Source organism: Oreochromis niloticus, linkage group LG19, assembly GCF_001858045.2.
Source record: "Oreochromis niloticus isolate F11D_XX linkage group LG19, O_niloticus_UMD_NMBU, whole genome shotgun sequence".
Taxonomy (NCBI): domain Eukaryota; kingdom Metazoa; phylum Chordata; class Actinopteri; order Cichliformes; family Cichlidae; genus Oreochromis; species Oreochromis niloticus.
In genome coordinates this window covers 21,118,698-21,131,851 of record NC_031983.2, presented here as the reverse complement: position 1 = coordinate 21,131,851, position 13,154 = coordinate 21,118,698, and the positions used below count along the sequence as shown (strand labels likewise).

At 41.4% G+C, this 13,154-nt stretch overlaps 1 protein-coding gene across 8 annotated transcripts in view; it reads right to left on the bottom strand.

The window, feature by feature from the left end:
• Positions 1 to 265: 265 nt before the first annotated feature.
• Positions 266 to 13,154, bottom strand: part of map4k5 (mitogen-activated protein kinase kinase kinase kinase 5) — a 28,274-nt gene continuing 15,385 nt past the window's right edge. For 2 of the 8 annotated variants that reach the window (XM_025900764.1, XM_025900767.1), the window contains 21 exons: positions 12,248 to 12,306; positions 11,998 to 12,062; positions 10,934 to 10,978; positions 10,797 to 10,839; positions 10,486 to 10,714; positions 10,342 to 10,365; positions 10,137 to 10,222; positions 9,712 to 9,753; positions 9,417 to 9,501; positions 9,253 to 9,332; positions 7,416 to 7,476; positions 6,879 to 6,881; positions 6,603 to 6,708; positions 6,257 to 6,315; positions 5,986 to 6,089; positions 5,565 to 5,742; positions 5,304 to 5,372; positions 5,056 to 5,148; positions 4,574 to 4,644; positions 3,169 to 3,224; positions 266 to 1,303 (listed from right to left, as the gene is read on the bottom strand). In XM_025900764.1, the coding sequence (XP_025756549.1) occupies positions 1,216 to 1,303; positions 3,169 to 3,224; positions 4,574 to 4,644; positions 5,056 to 5,148; positions 5,304 to 5,372; positions 5,565 to 5,742; positions 5,986 to 6,089; positions 6,257 to 6,315; positions 6,603 to 6,708; positions 6,879 to 6,881; positions 7,416 to 7,476; positions 9,253 to 9,332; positions 9,417 to 9,501; positions 9,712 to 9,753; positions 10,137 to 10,222; positions 10,342 to 10,365; positions 10,486 to 10,714; positions 10,797 to 10,839; positions 10,934 to 10,978; positions 11,998 to 12,062; positions 12,248 to 12,306 (1,646 nt within the window). In that variant the 3' untranslated portion in view covers positions 266 to 1,215. Of the gene's footprint in view, positions 1,304 to 3,162; positions 3,225 to 4,573; positions 4,645 to 4,765; positions 4,915 to 5,055; positions 5,149 to 5,303; positions 5,373 to 5,564; positions 5,743 to 5,985; positions 6,090 to 6,256; positions 6,316 to 6,602; positions 6,709 to 6,878; positions 6,882 to 7,415; positions 7,477 to 9,252; positions 9,333 to 9,416; positions 9,502 to 9,711; positions 9,754 to 10,136; positions 10,223 to 10,341; positions 10,366 to 10,485; positions 10,715 to 10,796; positions 10,840 to 10,933; positions 10,979 to 11,997; positions 12,063 to 12,247; positions 12,307 to 13,154 lie in introns of those variants that run through there. The other 6 variants (XM_025900766.1, XR_003215168.1, XR_003215170.1 and 3 more) reach the window with 6 other exon arrangements.

Sequence of the window (13,154 nt, the reverse complement as noted above, 5' to 3'; positions counted from 1 at the left end):
ATTTTAGGGTTGTTTTCTCACACATCTGAGTCCATGTTTACCCGACCATCAAAAACCCTTAAACCACATCAGCCTGATATCATCCAGCAGGTAACACTGAGCTGCAAATTTAGTCTGGTCTCACTGCGACCAATTAACTCGGGAAGTCACACCAGACTAAAAGCAGAACGAAAAAAAGAGGAATAATGGAAACTAAAACTCACCATCACCTGCTCTACCCAAGGAGAGAATATCTCACAACAGAAGAATAACCCACAGCTGGTTCTCATGTTAACAACAGCTTTTATTATAAAAACAGTACACATTAAGCAAAGGGAATGCAGAGATGTTAATAAAACCTAGCAGTCCCTCATTTTGTCTTTTTATTTTAAATAAAAATGTACAAAAGTGCTTACATGGTGCAAATAATGATAAGTAAAAGGTCTATAAAAGAGGAGGGTAAAGAAAAATCAAAATAAAAACATGTACAGTATATCCAATTTCTAAAATAATAAAAAAAAAATGCAGCAGAGCAGGAGATGCAACTATATTACAGAGCAGTAAAAATAACCCAAAGCTGCTTAGGTAGTTAATTTTTTACACAGCAGACCGCTCTGTCACCATGTATAAATCCAACATACCCTCTTACGGAAGATGAGGTTAATAAATATTGCTTAAATAACCCACAGCATTTGTGGGTTTCTGTTTCAACTGATCTATTATTCTCATGACAGAGCTTGTAAAATCTCCTCTCAAGCCTACTAACGTTTGCCACTGGCAGTAATTATGAGTGACAGACAATAACACAATAAATCTCCCATGGTTTCCTAATACAATCACAATTCTTGTGAATTTTAATGGCACTTTTGTAATAATACCTCTAGATAATTTGTTTGTAACTCAGTCCACAGTACAGGAAAGTGAGGAAAACGCTAAGTAATGATGATTATTCAAGCTTTTTACTGCTTCTCCTCCTGCTCGTAACAGTCCTCTCATTGTTTGAGATGAAGGAGGCTACAGTTAACATTGCTGGTGTAAGGCTACGTATGAATCCGGACTGACCAGGCTCCTCTTTTACTGACCTGCAGATCCCATGATCAGTAACAAAAGCTCCCAAAAACGCTTTCAAACCGGACACGTCTTGTAACCGAAACGCAGATCCAAGAGTGTCATTTTCTCCCAAAAGTGAGGCATCTTATCCACTTTTCAAAGACCTGGCGAGTCGCTGGCTGAGGATCAGTAACTGTTCTCGTGACCTGCTAAAATATAGAGGTTGCTCAGGGCCGTGGGGTTGTCGGTTGGTCGACTCTCTAAGACCACCACCCTGCAACAGAAACACAGGAACAGCTGTTTGTAAGAAAAACACAATATCCTGTTTCTTTACACTTCGAAACAACAGTCATTTAACGCAAGGAAGCAATTTTTCCCGTCTCGCTTTGCTTTTACTGGAAATCCCTGCTGCTCTCTTGATTTTCCACTTGGATCACTTCCTCTCGTCTACACAGCTCTGACAACAACATATCTTCCCAGTAGTCACTTTTCCAGAAACCCCTGCAACATGATCCAGGTGTTTCAACTAAACCCTCATTCCCTCATCATCGAAAATCCTGGAAGATTCTTCTTATCACTTGTTGTTTTCCCCACACATAATCTGATCAAAAAGGTCTAAAGCCCTGATTTACATTTGTTGGGAATCTATGTAAAGCCTACAACGTAACCTACATAAGTGGTTGACGTTGCTAGCATTTATGCTGGTGCATTACGTGTTAATTACCACGTGGTTGTGTCCTGGTGTTTTATATGTGGTGTCAGTCATGATAGAAATAAAATGCAGAGACTTTTTCACACTCATGTTTGTTCCTGAAGTTCTACATTCCTCGACTTCCTGATGTCGTTTCAGGAATTTGCTGACATTTGTGAGTCCTTACTTTAATGCTATGATTATTATTTCTCATATTAAGGGGGTGACTGTTATTCTGTCACTAATAAATCAAAAACTGTGGTGAAACAGCACAGGAGGAATTAATTCTGCTGATCAGGCCAGTCACAATTACATTGACCTGAGATGGACATGAGATTATGCCATAAGATTTCAGAAGGGTTATAGTGTAGCTAGATGTAGATTCCCCACTGAAGCATTAATTTTATGTTACTGTATATATTTTTTTTTAAAATGGATAAAAATTGGTAAAATTGATGTTTTTAGTGATGAAAATTATACATATTTTATGTGTGTAACACTTCAAAGATCAGTTTGAAAAATGTAGAGAAACAATGAGAAGACAGCTGGTCGACCCACAGCTTTGATCAGATTATTGACAGTCTGATAAAAAAGAAGAAGAAAAAAGCCTGAACTGCACTGAAACTGACATTAGCGGCATGTTGCATAATGTTGGTGGTTTCAGTGTGCAGAGTCGTGCATGTTAAGTAATCAACAGTCAGATGACGGCCAGATCAGGACGGCAGTGGGTGCATCTTCAGATGCCATCGGCCTTGTGGCGGTGACAGCTGAGCGGAGAAGCTGCAGTCTATACTGCCCGTTCCATCAGATGAAATTACAGAGGCGCGGAGAGACACTCAAACCAGGCTGGCAGTGCCCAGGCGGCGGTGAATAAAACATGGCGGGCTGGGCAGCAGAGAGTGGCCTCGCTCTGGTGCCACAGGCGGGGCGGCTCCATCAGGAGTCACCGCTGAACGAGAGGTGCTGCTGGGAGATCGTCCTCCAGTTTGAGCATGCTCTGTTTGACTGAGTCTAAAAATCACATCCTGCTTCCTCTGCAGCTGAGAGCAGTCACCACAGAGAGCGCAATCGTTCATTTATTACAGTGTTACCTGGAGGTAAATCAATAAGACGATTTGACGAGGGACAACCAAAGTAACACACTTGAAGGTAAATGTCTGAGTGACAGATGAGAAATGTCTGCTCAAAACGTTATGAGTGAGGAGGTTGTCTGGTGGTTCCCAGGTAATGGAAAAACATACCTGAGGGATAACGGTCATAATCTAGTGGGACAGGTTTCATGGGAATTATGAGATGAATAAATAGCTATACTGAAAAATAATACCAAAAAACACACAAACAAAACAATTAATAATAGAACAGAGATGCTTAAAAGAGGAGGGAATGTAGGCTGTGGCGTGAGCTTCCTCTACTGATGACATATCTAAGGTGTAAGCATCTGTACCAACCTGTCAGATCCAAGGAGGCGGAAGACTCTGCTTGGATCAGAAATCTCCTGGGTCACCTTTAAAAGAAAGAAGACACACACACTTTCATGTGACAACTGGCTGTATATCAGAAGTACTGCTGGCAGTGAAGGTACACTGTATCGCAAGAATAACAAAGTATAAAGCTTCTTAAACTGCACGGGCACATACACGAAAGGCTCTGTGGTGTTACATCACAACTCCCTCATTAACACACCTTTCTCATTTCCCTGTCGTCTATTAAAAGTTCAGCAGAATTCCCAAATTAGTCCATCTCATGTGTTTAAATTTTGAATTCACAGACTTCCCCTTTTATAACAGACTATCTAATGTTTTTAACAAGCCCTCAGTGCCATTTGTACTGTGTACCTAGGAGCCTGGAGCTTACTGTTACCTCTACTCACGATATGTAGCCTGACACCACGCAGGGTAAAGGACAGGGGCCCCTTCAAAACACTCATATGCTGGCATGTCATGAAAACTTGTTGACAGATGTGAGACAGTGAGTGGGTGACACCTGCTAGGTGTAAGACCTTGGCCCTGGGAGAGATCTGATCTGTTTAAGTCTAAATGAGAACAAGGTCTCGGGTGTTCACAGATGCACCCACCGAGGCAAGCACGGATCACCAGACGCGCCCCCCCCCTCTGAATGCCTTCGCTTTTCAGAGGAATCATAACAAGACAAAGGCTGAATTATTTAGCGGCTTCTCCCTGTTGTGTGACGGGTTTCGCTTATGATTGAGCATGAATTTTGCATGACTGCTGACATTTCGAAAATCCTTGCTATGGTCGATCTGTCAAGCTGGGCCGGGCATGGACTCGGGACACAGACCTTCTGTTTCATTCGAGTGCTGCCGGACCATGTCTCACACAGCCAGCTTTCAAAAGGGCAGCCCCTAAGGCCATATCAATTTTCATTTAAGCAGAATGCTTCACCTCTCTGTGATCTCTTGAACTTTTATTGTACCGCTGAGCACGTCTTGTGATCAGGTTAGCTTGGAATCCCTCCATGGAAAGGTGGACAAATTCATTACCTCGCTCTAACACAAAGACATGCTGTCTGCTCCACCTGAGGGCTAATCTCCTGGGATCACCTACAGCTTGTAGCCACACACATAAACAGACACTACGGGTCTTTGTTGACAGGAAAGAGAGGTGTTTGTTCATGTGTACAGCACACAAGCCTGTGTCAAGGATGTTAACACATACTGCATTCACAGTTTCCACTCTGGTACCTATTGAGGAACCATTCAATGATGGTGAAATTTTAAATATCACGGTTCTTGTTAAGAGCACAAGAAAAAAAAAAAGAAAATGAAAAAAGAGCACGATCCAGGTTTTATTTTTCTCCCCACGGTGCCATGTGATTAAAATGACTATATTTTACCTCATTGGACTTGAAGCTCTTTCCTTGCATGCCATGTTTCCAAAAGGCCAGAACGCTGTCCTGAAGGCACACTGTTACAATACAGAGGAAACTGTGTGTTAGTGCACAAACAGGTCAAACATTATCCAAGACAGCCAATGCAACGCTTTCAGCTTGATTAGGAGAAATACATTTACACAGCCCTTTTTACACCTTCAGTCTGAGCTTATAAATGGGGCGCTGCTTTACAGCTCACTCGGTTGGTTGGGTGACCCAAGTGCCGAGTGGGGTCCTGGCTTTGACTCTGCCCTGGACCATTTCCTGTGTGTCATGACTGGTTTCCTGTCTGCGCTATACTGTCCCTGTCCAATAAAAATGTCCAAAAAATTATTATAAATCTGTTTTGCACTGGAGTTTATAAAACACTTCCTTTAAAATTAAATTTTTTACTAACAAGAAACATTTTCCAGAACCAAAACACTGATGCCTTTCAGAAATCTTACCAACAGCTTCGATGCAGAAGTCAAAGCTGAGCTCAGAAGCCAGCTTCTTGTTGGATTTCAGTCTGCCCAGGAGATTAACGATCTTCACATTTTCTGGGGAGAGAAATATAATTATTGTTGTGCCGTATGTATGTGTGTATTCTCTTCAGCGAGTGGGCCAATCTGAATGAAATCAGATCACGAATTTGAAAAAGTGCCGCAGGGATGCCGCTACTAGTAGTAATGCTGGTTGATACAGTTACACTTACGGTCCAAACACACCAACACTGTGTCTCTCTCCAGCTGGGTGACATGGATTGCGTCCACCTGCTGATTACCTGTGGGGAGAGACGTGCTCAGTAACCGTCCTGCTCTCCGACTCTTTCTTCTATTACTTAGCTTATTTTGCAACACTACTGGATATGCCATCACTAATGCTACACACGCTTTTGTTTTTCTTCCATTTTTTTTTTATCCAACCATCTTGAATTCTTCCACAATTCTTAAAACAAGGCACATGTTAGACTTACCTGGTCCAATCTCTGTGAACCACGATGAGCAGGAGTTGAGGTTGATAGTCTCAAAGCAGACCACCTGACTCGGCTCTGTGCCCTGGCTGATGGCAACACACACCAGAGGATACTCCTGCTCTGGAACCACCAGCATCTCAAACACCTTTAGCGGGCTGGGAAGAGGGAAGTCAAAGTGCTGTGCCAGGAAAAGAGAAGCAACATGTTATCTATGATCACTGGTGTTCTGCTGTTTGAAGTACAAGAGCATCAGTTTTATATAATTATGCTTATGAGACACTTTCACAATGAGCTGTGGAGCAAAGGAATAAAAGCAAACTACATGCATGCAAGTTATGTAGCACAACCTTGCTGGAAAAGCAGCTTAATTAGAGATGTTCACGCATGAAAATATCATGTTTCTGCTGTGAGAAAAACTGACCTTGATGAGCATAAATCTCTGCATGGGCTCATACCACTGCAGAAGGACAATCCCAGACTGAAGCGCTCCACACAGGTACTTGTGGCCAGTATACGGGTTTCTCACTGTGGATCAGAACATTGTCTGCATCACTTTTTATATTTATTTACGGTATGAAACAGTAAGAAGCGCACACAAAACGAAAATGTTTTGGCAAAAAAAGGAGGCCATGATGCAACTTTTATACAGACACGGTTTAATATGCAGGGTTTAAAGGGGAAAAGCCACTCACCAATGCAGCACTTGTGACAGCCCTTTGTGTCAGGGATCTTAGTTGTCAAGGCAAATCTCCTGAGGAGAAAAACAGTCAAGTTGTCGTGACCACAGTCTTAAAAGAGCTGATGACGTCTAGAATCAGGGAAGTTGGCCTGTGGTTCTCTTTTTCTCTGTACCGCTGCAGCAGTTTGTCACAAAGGTAAAAGAACAACAAAAAGACTGCACAGCATGGGCGTAGCAGCAACACTTTAAATGAGAAAACCAGTGGTGTGATCTTATCACAATGTGTCAGGCTGCTGCTGAAAATGTGGTTAGATAATATTTATGAGTTTCAGATACCAAACCAGGCCTTTCGAGCTTACTTGGGCAAAGGGAAGCGATGAGTCTGGAACTGAGCGGCCAGGCCAGGCTTCTTCATCTGCTCAAACAGCCCGATGAGATTGTGGGAGTACAGCTGGTAGGTTTTACCTGCACAGTATGGGACACAGCGTATCCCATCATCAGTTTCATTACGGCCTTAATTTCTAAATATTTTTAACAATCTTGGATCTCGTGAAGCAGTTTTCACATGTAGAAAGGTTAGATGTGGACAGGGGTAAAAACAGAAGTGTGATGATGATGGTGTGAGGCATGATTACCTTCTGATGAAGCCAGTTAATAGAATATCAAATCAAGCCAGGGGAGAGGAGGGTGGACAGTGTCCAAGGGAAGAGGAGAAGAGAACAGAGGTTAAGTATACCGAGGTGCAAACTGCTGAAGGTAAGACCGAAAGCAGACCTGACACTTTGTAATCCCATCCTCAACTCTTAAGATGAGAAAAGGAGAAGTCGTTGGGACATCCAATTGAAGACAGTTTGGTTTCAAATGATAGCTAGCACATCTGATTTCTATATGGAAGACACTACCCTTGGCTACACTTACAAAGAGCAATATAACTGCGTTTCTTCAGTAAAGGGACAGGCCGTAAAGCCAGATGTGCCCCTCTTGGGTCACTGCTACAAGTATAAAGCTATTAGAGAGGCTTTCTGGGGCTAATCAAAGTACACAGTTATTTTTGGGCACAGATATAGAGCGGATGTGTTGCCTCAGGGGCAGCCAGATAACACAGGACAAAGAAGCAGCAGGTTATGACAGTGGCTGTTAAAGCAGGAGGTTGTGATAAATCCATCACCTACCCGATAAAGACATCAGGTTGTTGTTGATAACGTACAGCCACGTGCATTTCCTTGGGAAGAGCTAAACAGAGATTCAAACACAATAATTCAATAACTGAACATTGGCTTGTAAAAGAACAGAGTCAACAGTCGAACTGTCCAATCAGAGGTTTTCTCCACACCTCAAAACACAAATAATTCATTACGATGTACCAAACTCTTTATTGCGTTTTGGTTGTTTTGCTCCAGCAACTCCAGGATTATGATTAAAGATCAAAAGTGACGAGATCGGTTGTGTTTATCAGTCTGACTCTTTAGCAGATGTCTGACTGCTTTCTGCATACACAGGGTTTCAGTACAACAGCTCATTATTTCTCAACTTGACACTGAAGTAGAAGGAGAAACAAAAACTTAAAAGGTCAAAATAAATTCTTTAAAAAAATAAAACAAAAAACACCACAATGCATGCACACACCTCTGATTATTTAAACAACTAAGATCAACTCACATTGCTTATTAGAATTGTGTAATGCACTCAAGTTCTGAAATAGCTGGTGTTCTTTGCACAAAGCCCTAACCGACTGAGATGTTGAAAGCTCGTTTCTTCCTCTCTCCCATGATTGTGTCAAAATTTGATAAAAAGAACGTGATCAGCTTGGAGGTATATCAATCAGAAGGAACTAATAATTTGTGACCAGTTTGTGCAGGCTACAACTGCCAGCCCTTGAATAATTTATTATAATTTTCAACTATGATCAGTTTATCTCTAACAACAGAATATGTATCACAGGGTTTGTAGGTAGCTGTAGTTAAACCACAACTTAAAAACCTTTACTTAAACTGGGGGTCTTAGCTAATTATAGACCAATCTCCAAACTTCTTATTTCTAAAATTCTTAGTAGTATTTGTGAAACAATTAACTGATCATTTGCATAGGAATGGTTTATTTGAAGAGTTTCAGCATCAGAGTGCACTCCACAAACGGCACTAACGAAGGTTACAAATGATCTCATGGCCTCTGATAGTAGACTCATCTCTGCATGTCTGTGTTTTATATATTCAGCTATGAAGTCAGATTAAAATTAATTAGTTAAACTACAGGCATATAAAGGCTTGGATGACCTACTATCTATCTTCCAAATTCTAAATTCAAATGAAAGTGAGGTTTGATCTGAATTCAGTGATTTTTGACCATGATATATCCCTCAATGTGCACATTAAACAACTATATAGGACTAATTCATGCATTCATTGCTTCTAGGCTGATCACGTTGCTTTTACATGTCCCTGAAAAGCCCCAGTTAATCCAAAATGCTGCAGCAAGAGTACCAAAAGGGACTATAAAAAGATATATTAGCTTCTTGTCTTCAGCTCCCTGTTGAATTGAAAATCTTTTTCCTCACATATAAAGTCTTGAAGTAATCTGGCCCCATTGTAACTCGAAGACCTCATACTATGATATTATCTCAACACAGCACTTTGCTCACAGACTGCAGGCTTCCTTGTGGTTCCTAGAATTTCTAAAAGTAGAATGGTTTCAGAGCCTCTCTCCTGTGGAACCAGTTTGGATTCAGAAGACTATTAAGATTAGATTGAAAACTTTCATTTTTGATAACACTTTCAGCTAGGGGTGGATCCTGAATTATCCCTTAGTTATGCTGCAGTAGGCTCATGCTGCGTGGGAACACCCAGGATAAATATAATATAAAGCAGCTTTTGTGTACTCCTGCCTGAAATCAATAAAACGCTGTTTTATCTGTGTGCGTCCCATAAAGACTTCCAAGCAATAGAATCAGGGTGGAGCTTCACAAAAACTATAATTTCATTTTCAAGAAAAGCGAGTTCCAGTTGCTGTTACCTGCTCCATTGTAGCTTCATGCAACTCATTAAGATTCAGAGTATAAATGCCATCTTCTGTCCCAAAGATTAGGTACTGATCTAGAAGAGGAATTAAAAAAAAAATTGTGTTAGTAAAATATCCGAAACCCTCTGTGTGTGGTATGCTCACTGCTCTTTGTGTACCTTTGGTGTCTGGATGAATCCATGACGTGGCACAGTTGATCTTCAATGGACAGCCATCAAACACTTTAGAGAAGCAGGCTCCCATCTGCAATGAAAAGCAGCACAGCTCAAAGCAGGCAGCCTCTTAAATGTCAGCCAGAGTTTAATGAGCTGAGCTGAACCACAAAGCAGAAAGCTCTGTGGACCCCAAATATCTACAGAATGTACAGTAGAAGCTCAGACGAGAGTTTAATAACAGTCTCAGTGAAAGCGGGTCGGCGGGAACCGTGAAGGACAATACAAATGATTCACTCACCAGTACTTTAGGAGTGGGTGGCAGGCCGTTGATAGCTGGTTTCTAAGGAGTAGGGGAGGAAATGAAAACCATAAGATATTATAGATGCAAAAGACAGAACAATTATCCTAAATTTAGCTCCGTAATTTTAAAACCAGCCTGAACAATAAGCAAAAGAACAAAATGCTTGTGTGAGTGTCCTGTCAAAGTCAATTAAATGTGAAACATGAATGGATGCCAAGTTTCCCCCATTAACCAGCCACATTTGGATATAACAAAGGAAAAGCATCATATTTGAGGTTTCAGTTTGAGTTCAGCCAGCCAGCTGGAGACACTGCACGTATCAAATGTAGGCTGTATGTTGTAGTATCACATGACATTTTATCCTTAATCCAATGAGACTAAATATAGCTATTATGTGTTACAATCAGAATCTATAAACTCACAGGGAATTCCTTTTTCTCCTTCCGGTTTTGCTCACTGGATGGTGGCTTGGGACTCCCTCCATTCACACTGCCATCTGAATCATTATCTGTAATGAAAAACCAGGCAGGTAAAATTACACTTACACAGTATTAATATCAGTTCACGCTGTCAAACAAGGAGGGTGTGAATCCAAAGATCAACCATGTTTACATCAGGCTCCCTTACCTTTAAGTTCAGATTTACTTGGAGCTTGCAAAAAAAATACAACATTTCAGCACTTATGAAGAAAAAGGAAGAGGGCAAGGTATGCAGACTCATACTGTGAATAAATCTGGATTTAGAAATAGATACAGATATGCTGAGACCCACCAGGATCCGAGGAGTGCGATAAAAGGCCGGGGCTACTGACGCTGGCTGACAGGAAGTCTGGAGATGAGTTGTCCACCTTGTTGCCCTGCTCAGGTGTGCTCTGTCTGCGAGCCACTTGGCTCGGTCCATTCTCTGAGGTAGGGAACCTCTTTACTGTCAGAGACCTCTCATCGTTAAGGCCCATTTCCTCTGATGAGGTGCTTGAAGTTGGCTGAGAAGAAACATAACACCACAACACATTTAATTTTTACTTGAACCTAAAAAAAAAAAAATTACAGCAAAAGTAGACAATCTTTCATTTTAGGTGTTACCTTTGGAGGCAGAGGAGGAGGAACGCCTGGCTTGATGGTTGATCTGAAATTGAACCATTTTTAACAGAAAGGTGTAAACCAGCAGAACAAAGGGTCATGCATTCATGATAAAATTTAAATCTAATGGCATAACTCACGGCTCCGTATCATCAAAGGCATCATCAAGAGGGGCGACGTGTCCCCTGTGGGACACAAACACAGTAATGAGCGCGGAAAGTAAGACTCATTCGGGTTTAGGAGGAATGTTAATGGTGCAAATGTTTATATGAAGTCCTATATTTGAATAAGAACAATGTGGGGAAGAATCTGTCTTACTACAGACTTTAGGTCACCTCAAATATGATTTAAACCTACTGGGGACTATGCTATTATTATGACTATGACCACTACTATAAACTACCAGTTAAAAGTAGGTTTCAAAACAGCTTCAATGCAGTTGAGCCCAAAATGGTTAGGCTGACACTTCAGCACTTTTTCTCTTCACATCACAGCAGTACACACAGCTTGGATCTACAGTAATCGTCACACCACACATGGTGAATGAAGAGGAGGCAGAGAGGGAGGGGGGCGGACCACGCTAAAAAAATGGTTGTGGCGCAGCAAGGAGGGAGTGGATTGGATGGCGTAGCTTATTACAGCACATGCAGTGTTAGTGTTACCGTTGGAACAATTCATCCTCAACGCTTTTGAGAAGGCTCCTTCGAGGGACAAGACGAGAGCGACACCGACAGCCAAAAAGAGGACAGAGAGAAGGTGAAGGAGGAAAAAACCCCAAAAAACAAACAAACAGTCAAAGCACATGGACACGTGAGAGGGAGCTTAAAGACCAAAGTGACATTTCAAAGTGCAAAAGGGGGGCAAGGGGAGTAGGGGGAGTGAGCTCATGTACAGGCATAGGTTAGGTCCAGTGAGCAAGCATGTTAATATGAGACACAGTGAAGAAAATTTATATACACAGAGAATCAAGAATGAGTAGTTTCTTTAGGACTAACATGCTTTGACTGTCTCAAAGTAAAAAAAAAAAAAAAACCTCAGACGATGTGAAATCCAAAAAACAACAAATCTTTAATTTGCCTTAAATTCCTTTCTCGGGTTAAGCCTCATGAGGCGCATTTATCTAAGACAAACCAGGTAGAGACTGAACGAGAACAACTGGGGGTAAATGGGAGCAGTTCCCATGACAACAGTTTCCATGGATCACCTGGTTGTTATTCCTCCCTCTGCAAAAGGACTCCAGGGGGAAGAGAAGTCATTATCTTTGACATCCTGTGGAAAAGCATACATTCACAGAAATAGATATTTACATAGCTGCAGTTTTGTTAATCACCTGATATCTTTTTACGTCTCATACACACACACACACACACACACACACACACACACACAGACTACAAACAGAAACTAAAATTAGTGTTAAACAGAAAATGATTAAAACAGAACGTGATAATCACCGTTTCATAATGAGCTGCAGTTTCCTTCTGTACTGGTGCTTTAAACTGGAGCTTGTCAACTGTAAAAAACAGAGATGGTGTTTCTTTTCTTTTCTCCCTTTCTTTGCACACATCTTGACACTAGAGGGCATCAGCATCCAACACTTCAACACACACAAAGCACTGGAGTTATCAACACTGGGCATTAGTACCAGAAAACTTGGGATAAATTTCCTTCCTAACCTAAAAACAGGTGTAAGAACAAACCCAAAGCAGATCATCTGCTTCCACAACAGAGAACCTGCCAAAACACTACAGAGATCCTTCACTGATTTACGATGCTATGACTTGAATGTTTGGTCTGTAGCTTCGAGACGAGTTGCTCACTAAAGACAAACACAGATTAAACTTGACGCTGACCAGACCTGTTCCCTTTGGGGAAATATTAGTGAGAGGGAACATGAATTACAGATACATCACAGGACAGATTATTCAGCAGTTTACACTTCAGGTTGCATACTGTCAAACAGTTGATCCAATGAGGGTGTCTGGTTTGCTGTCCAGTATAAATACAACATGATCCGGCTATAATTATGAAGGTGAAAGAAATCAGCCCACATAATCAGCTTCACATTAACAAAGACGCGTTGTATTAAAGAATTCAGACCACAGATCCCTCCCCACCTCCCCTTTCCCATGTTTTTCTTCTCAACGTATGCAGATAGTGTGGAGGTTGGGAAGTAAGAAAAACAAGGAAAAAGTTTAAAGAATTGAAGCCGAGTGATCAGGTGAGTCTTACGATGCAAGCTTTGCTTTCTTGTCAGGGTAAGATTAGTCATTTAAATGCAATTTGAAGTCAGTCAGCCTAACAGGAACCAAGATGTCACAATATCCAAATTATTCAGCCTTACAAAAAAGCTGAAGTTAC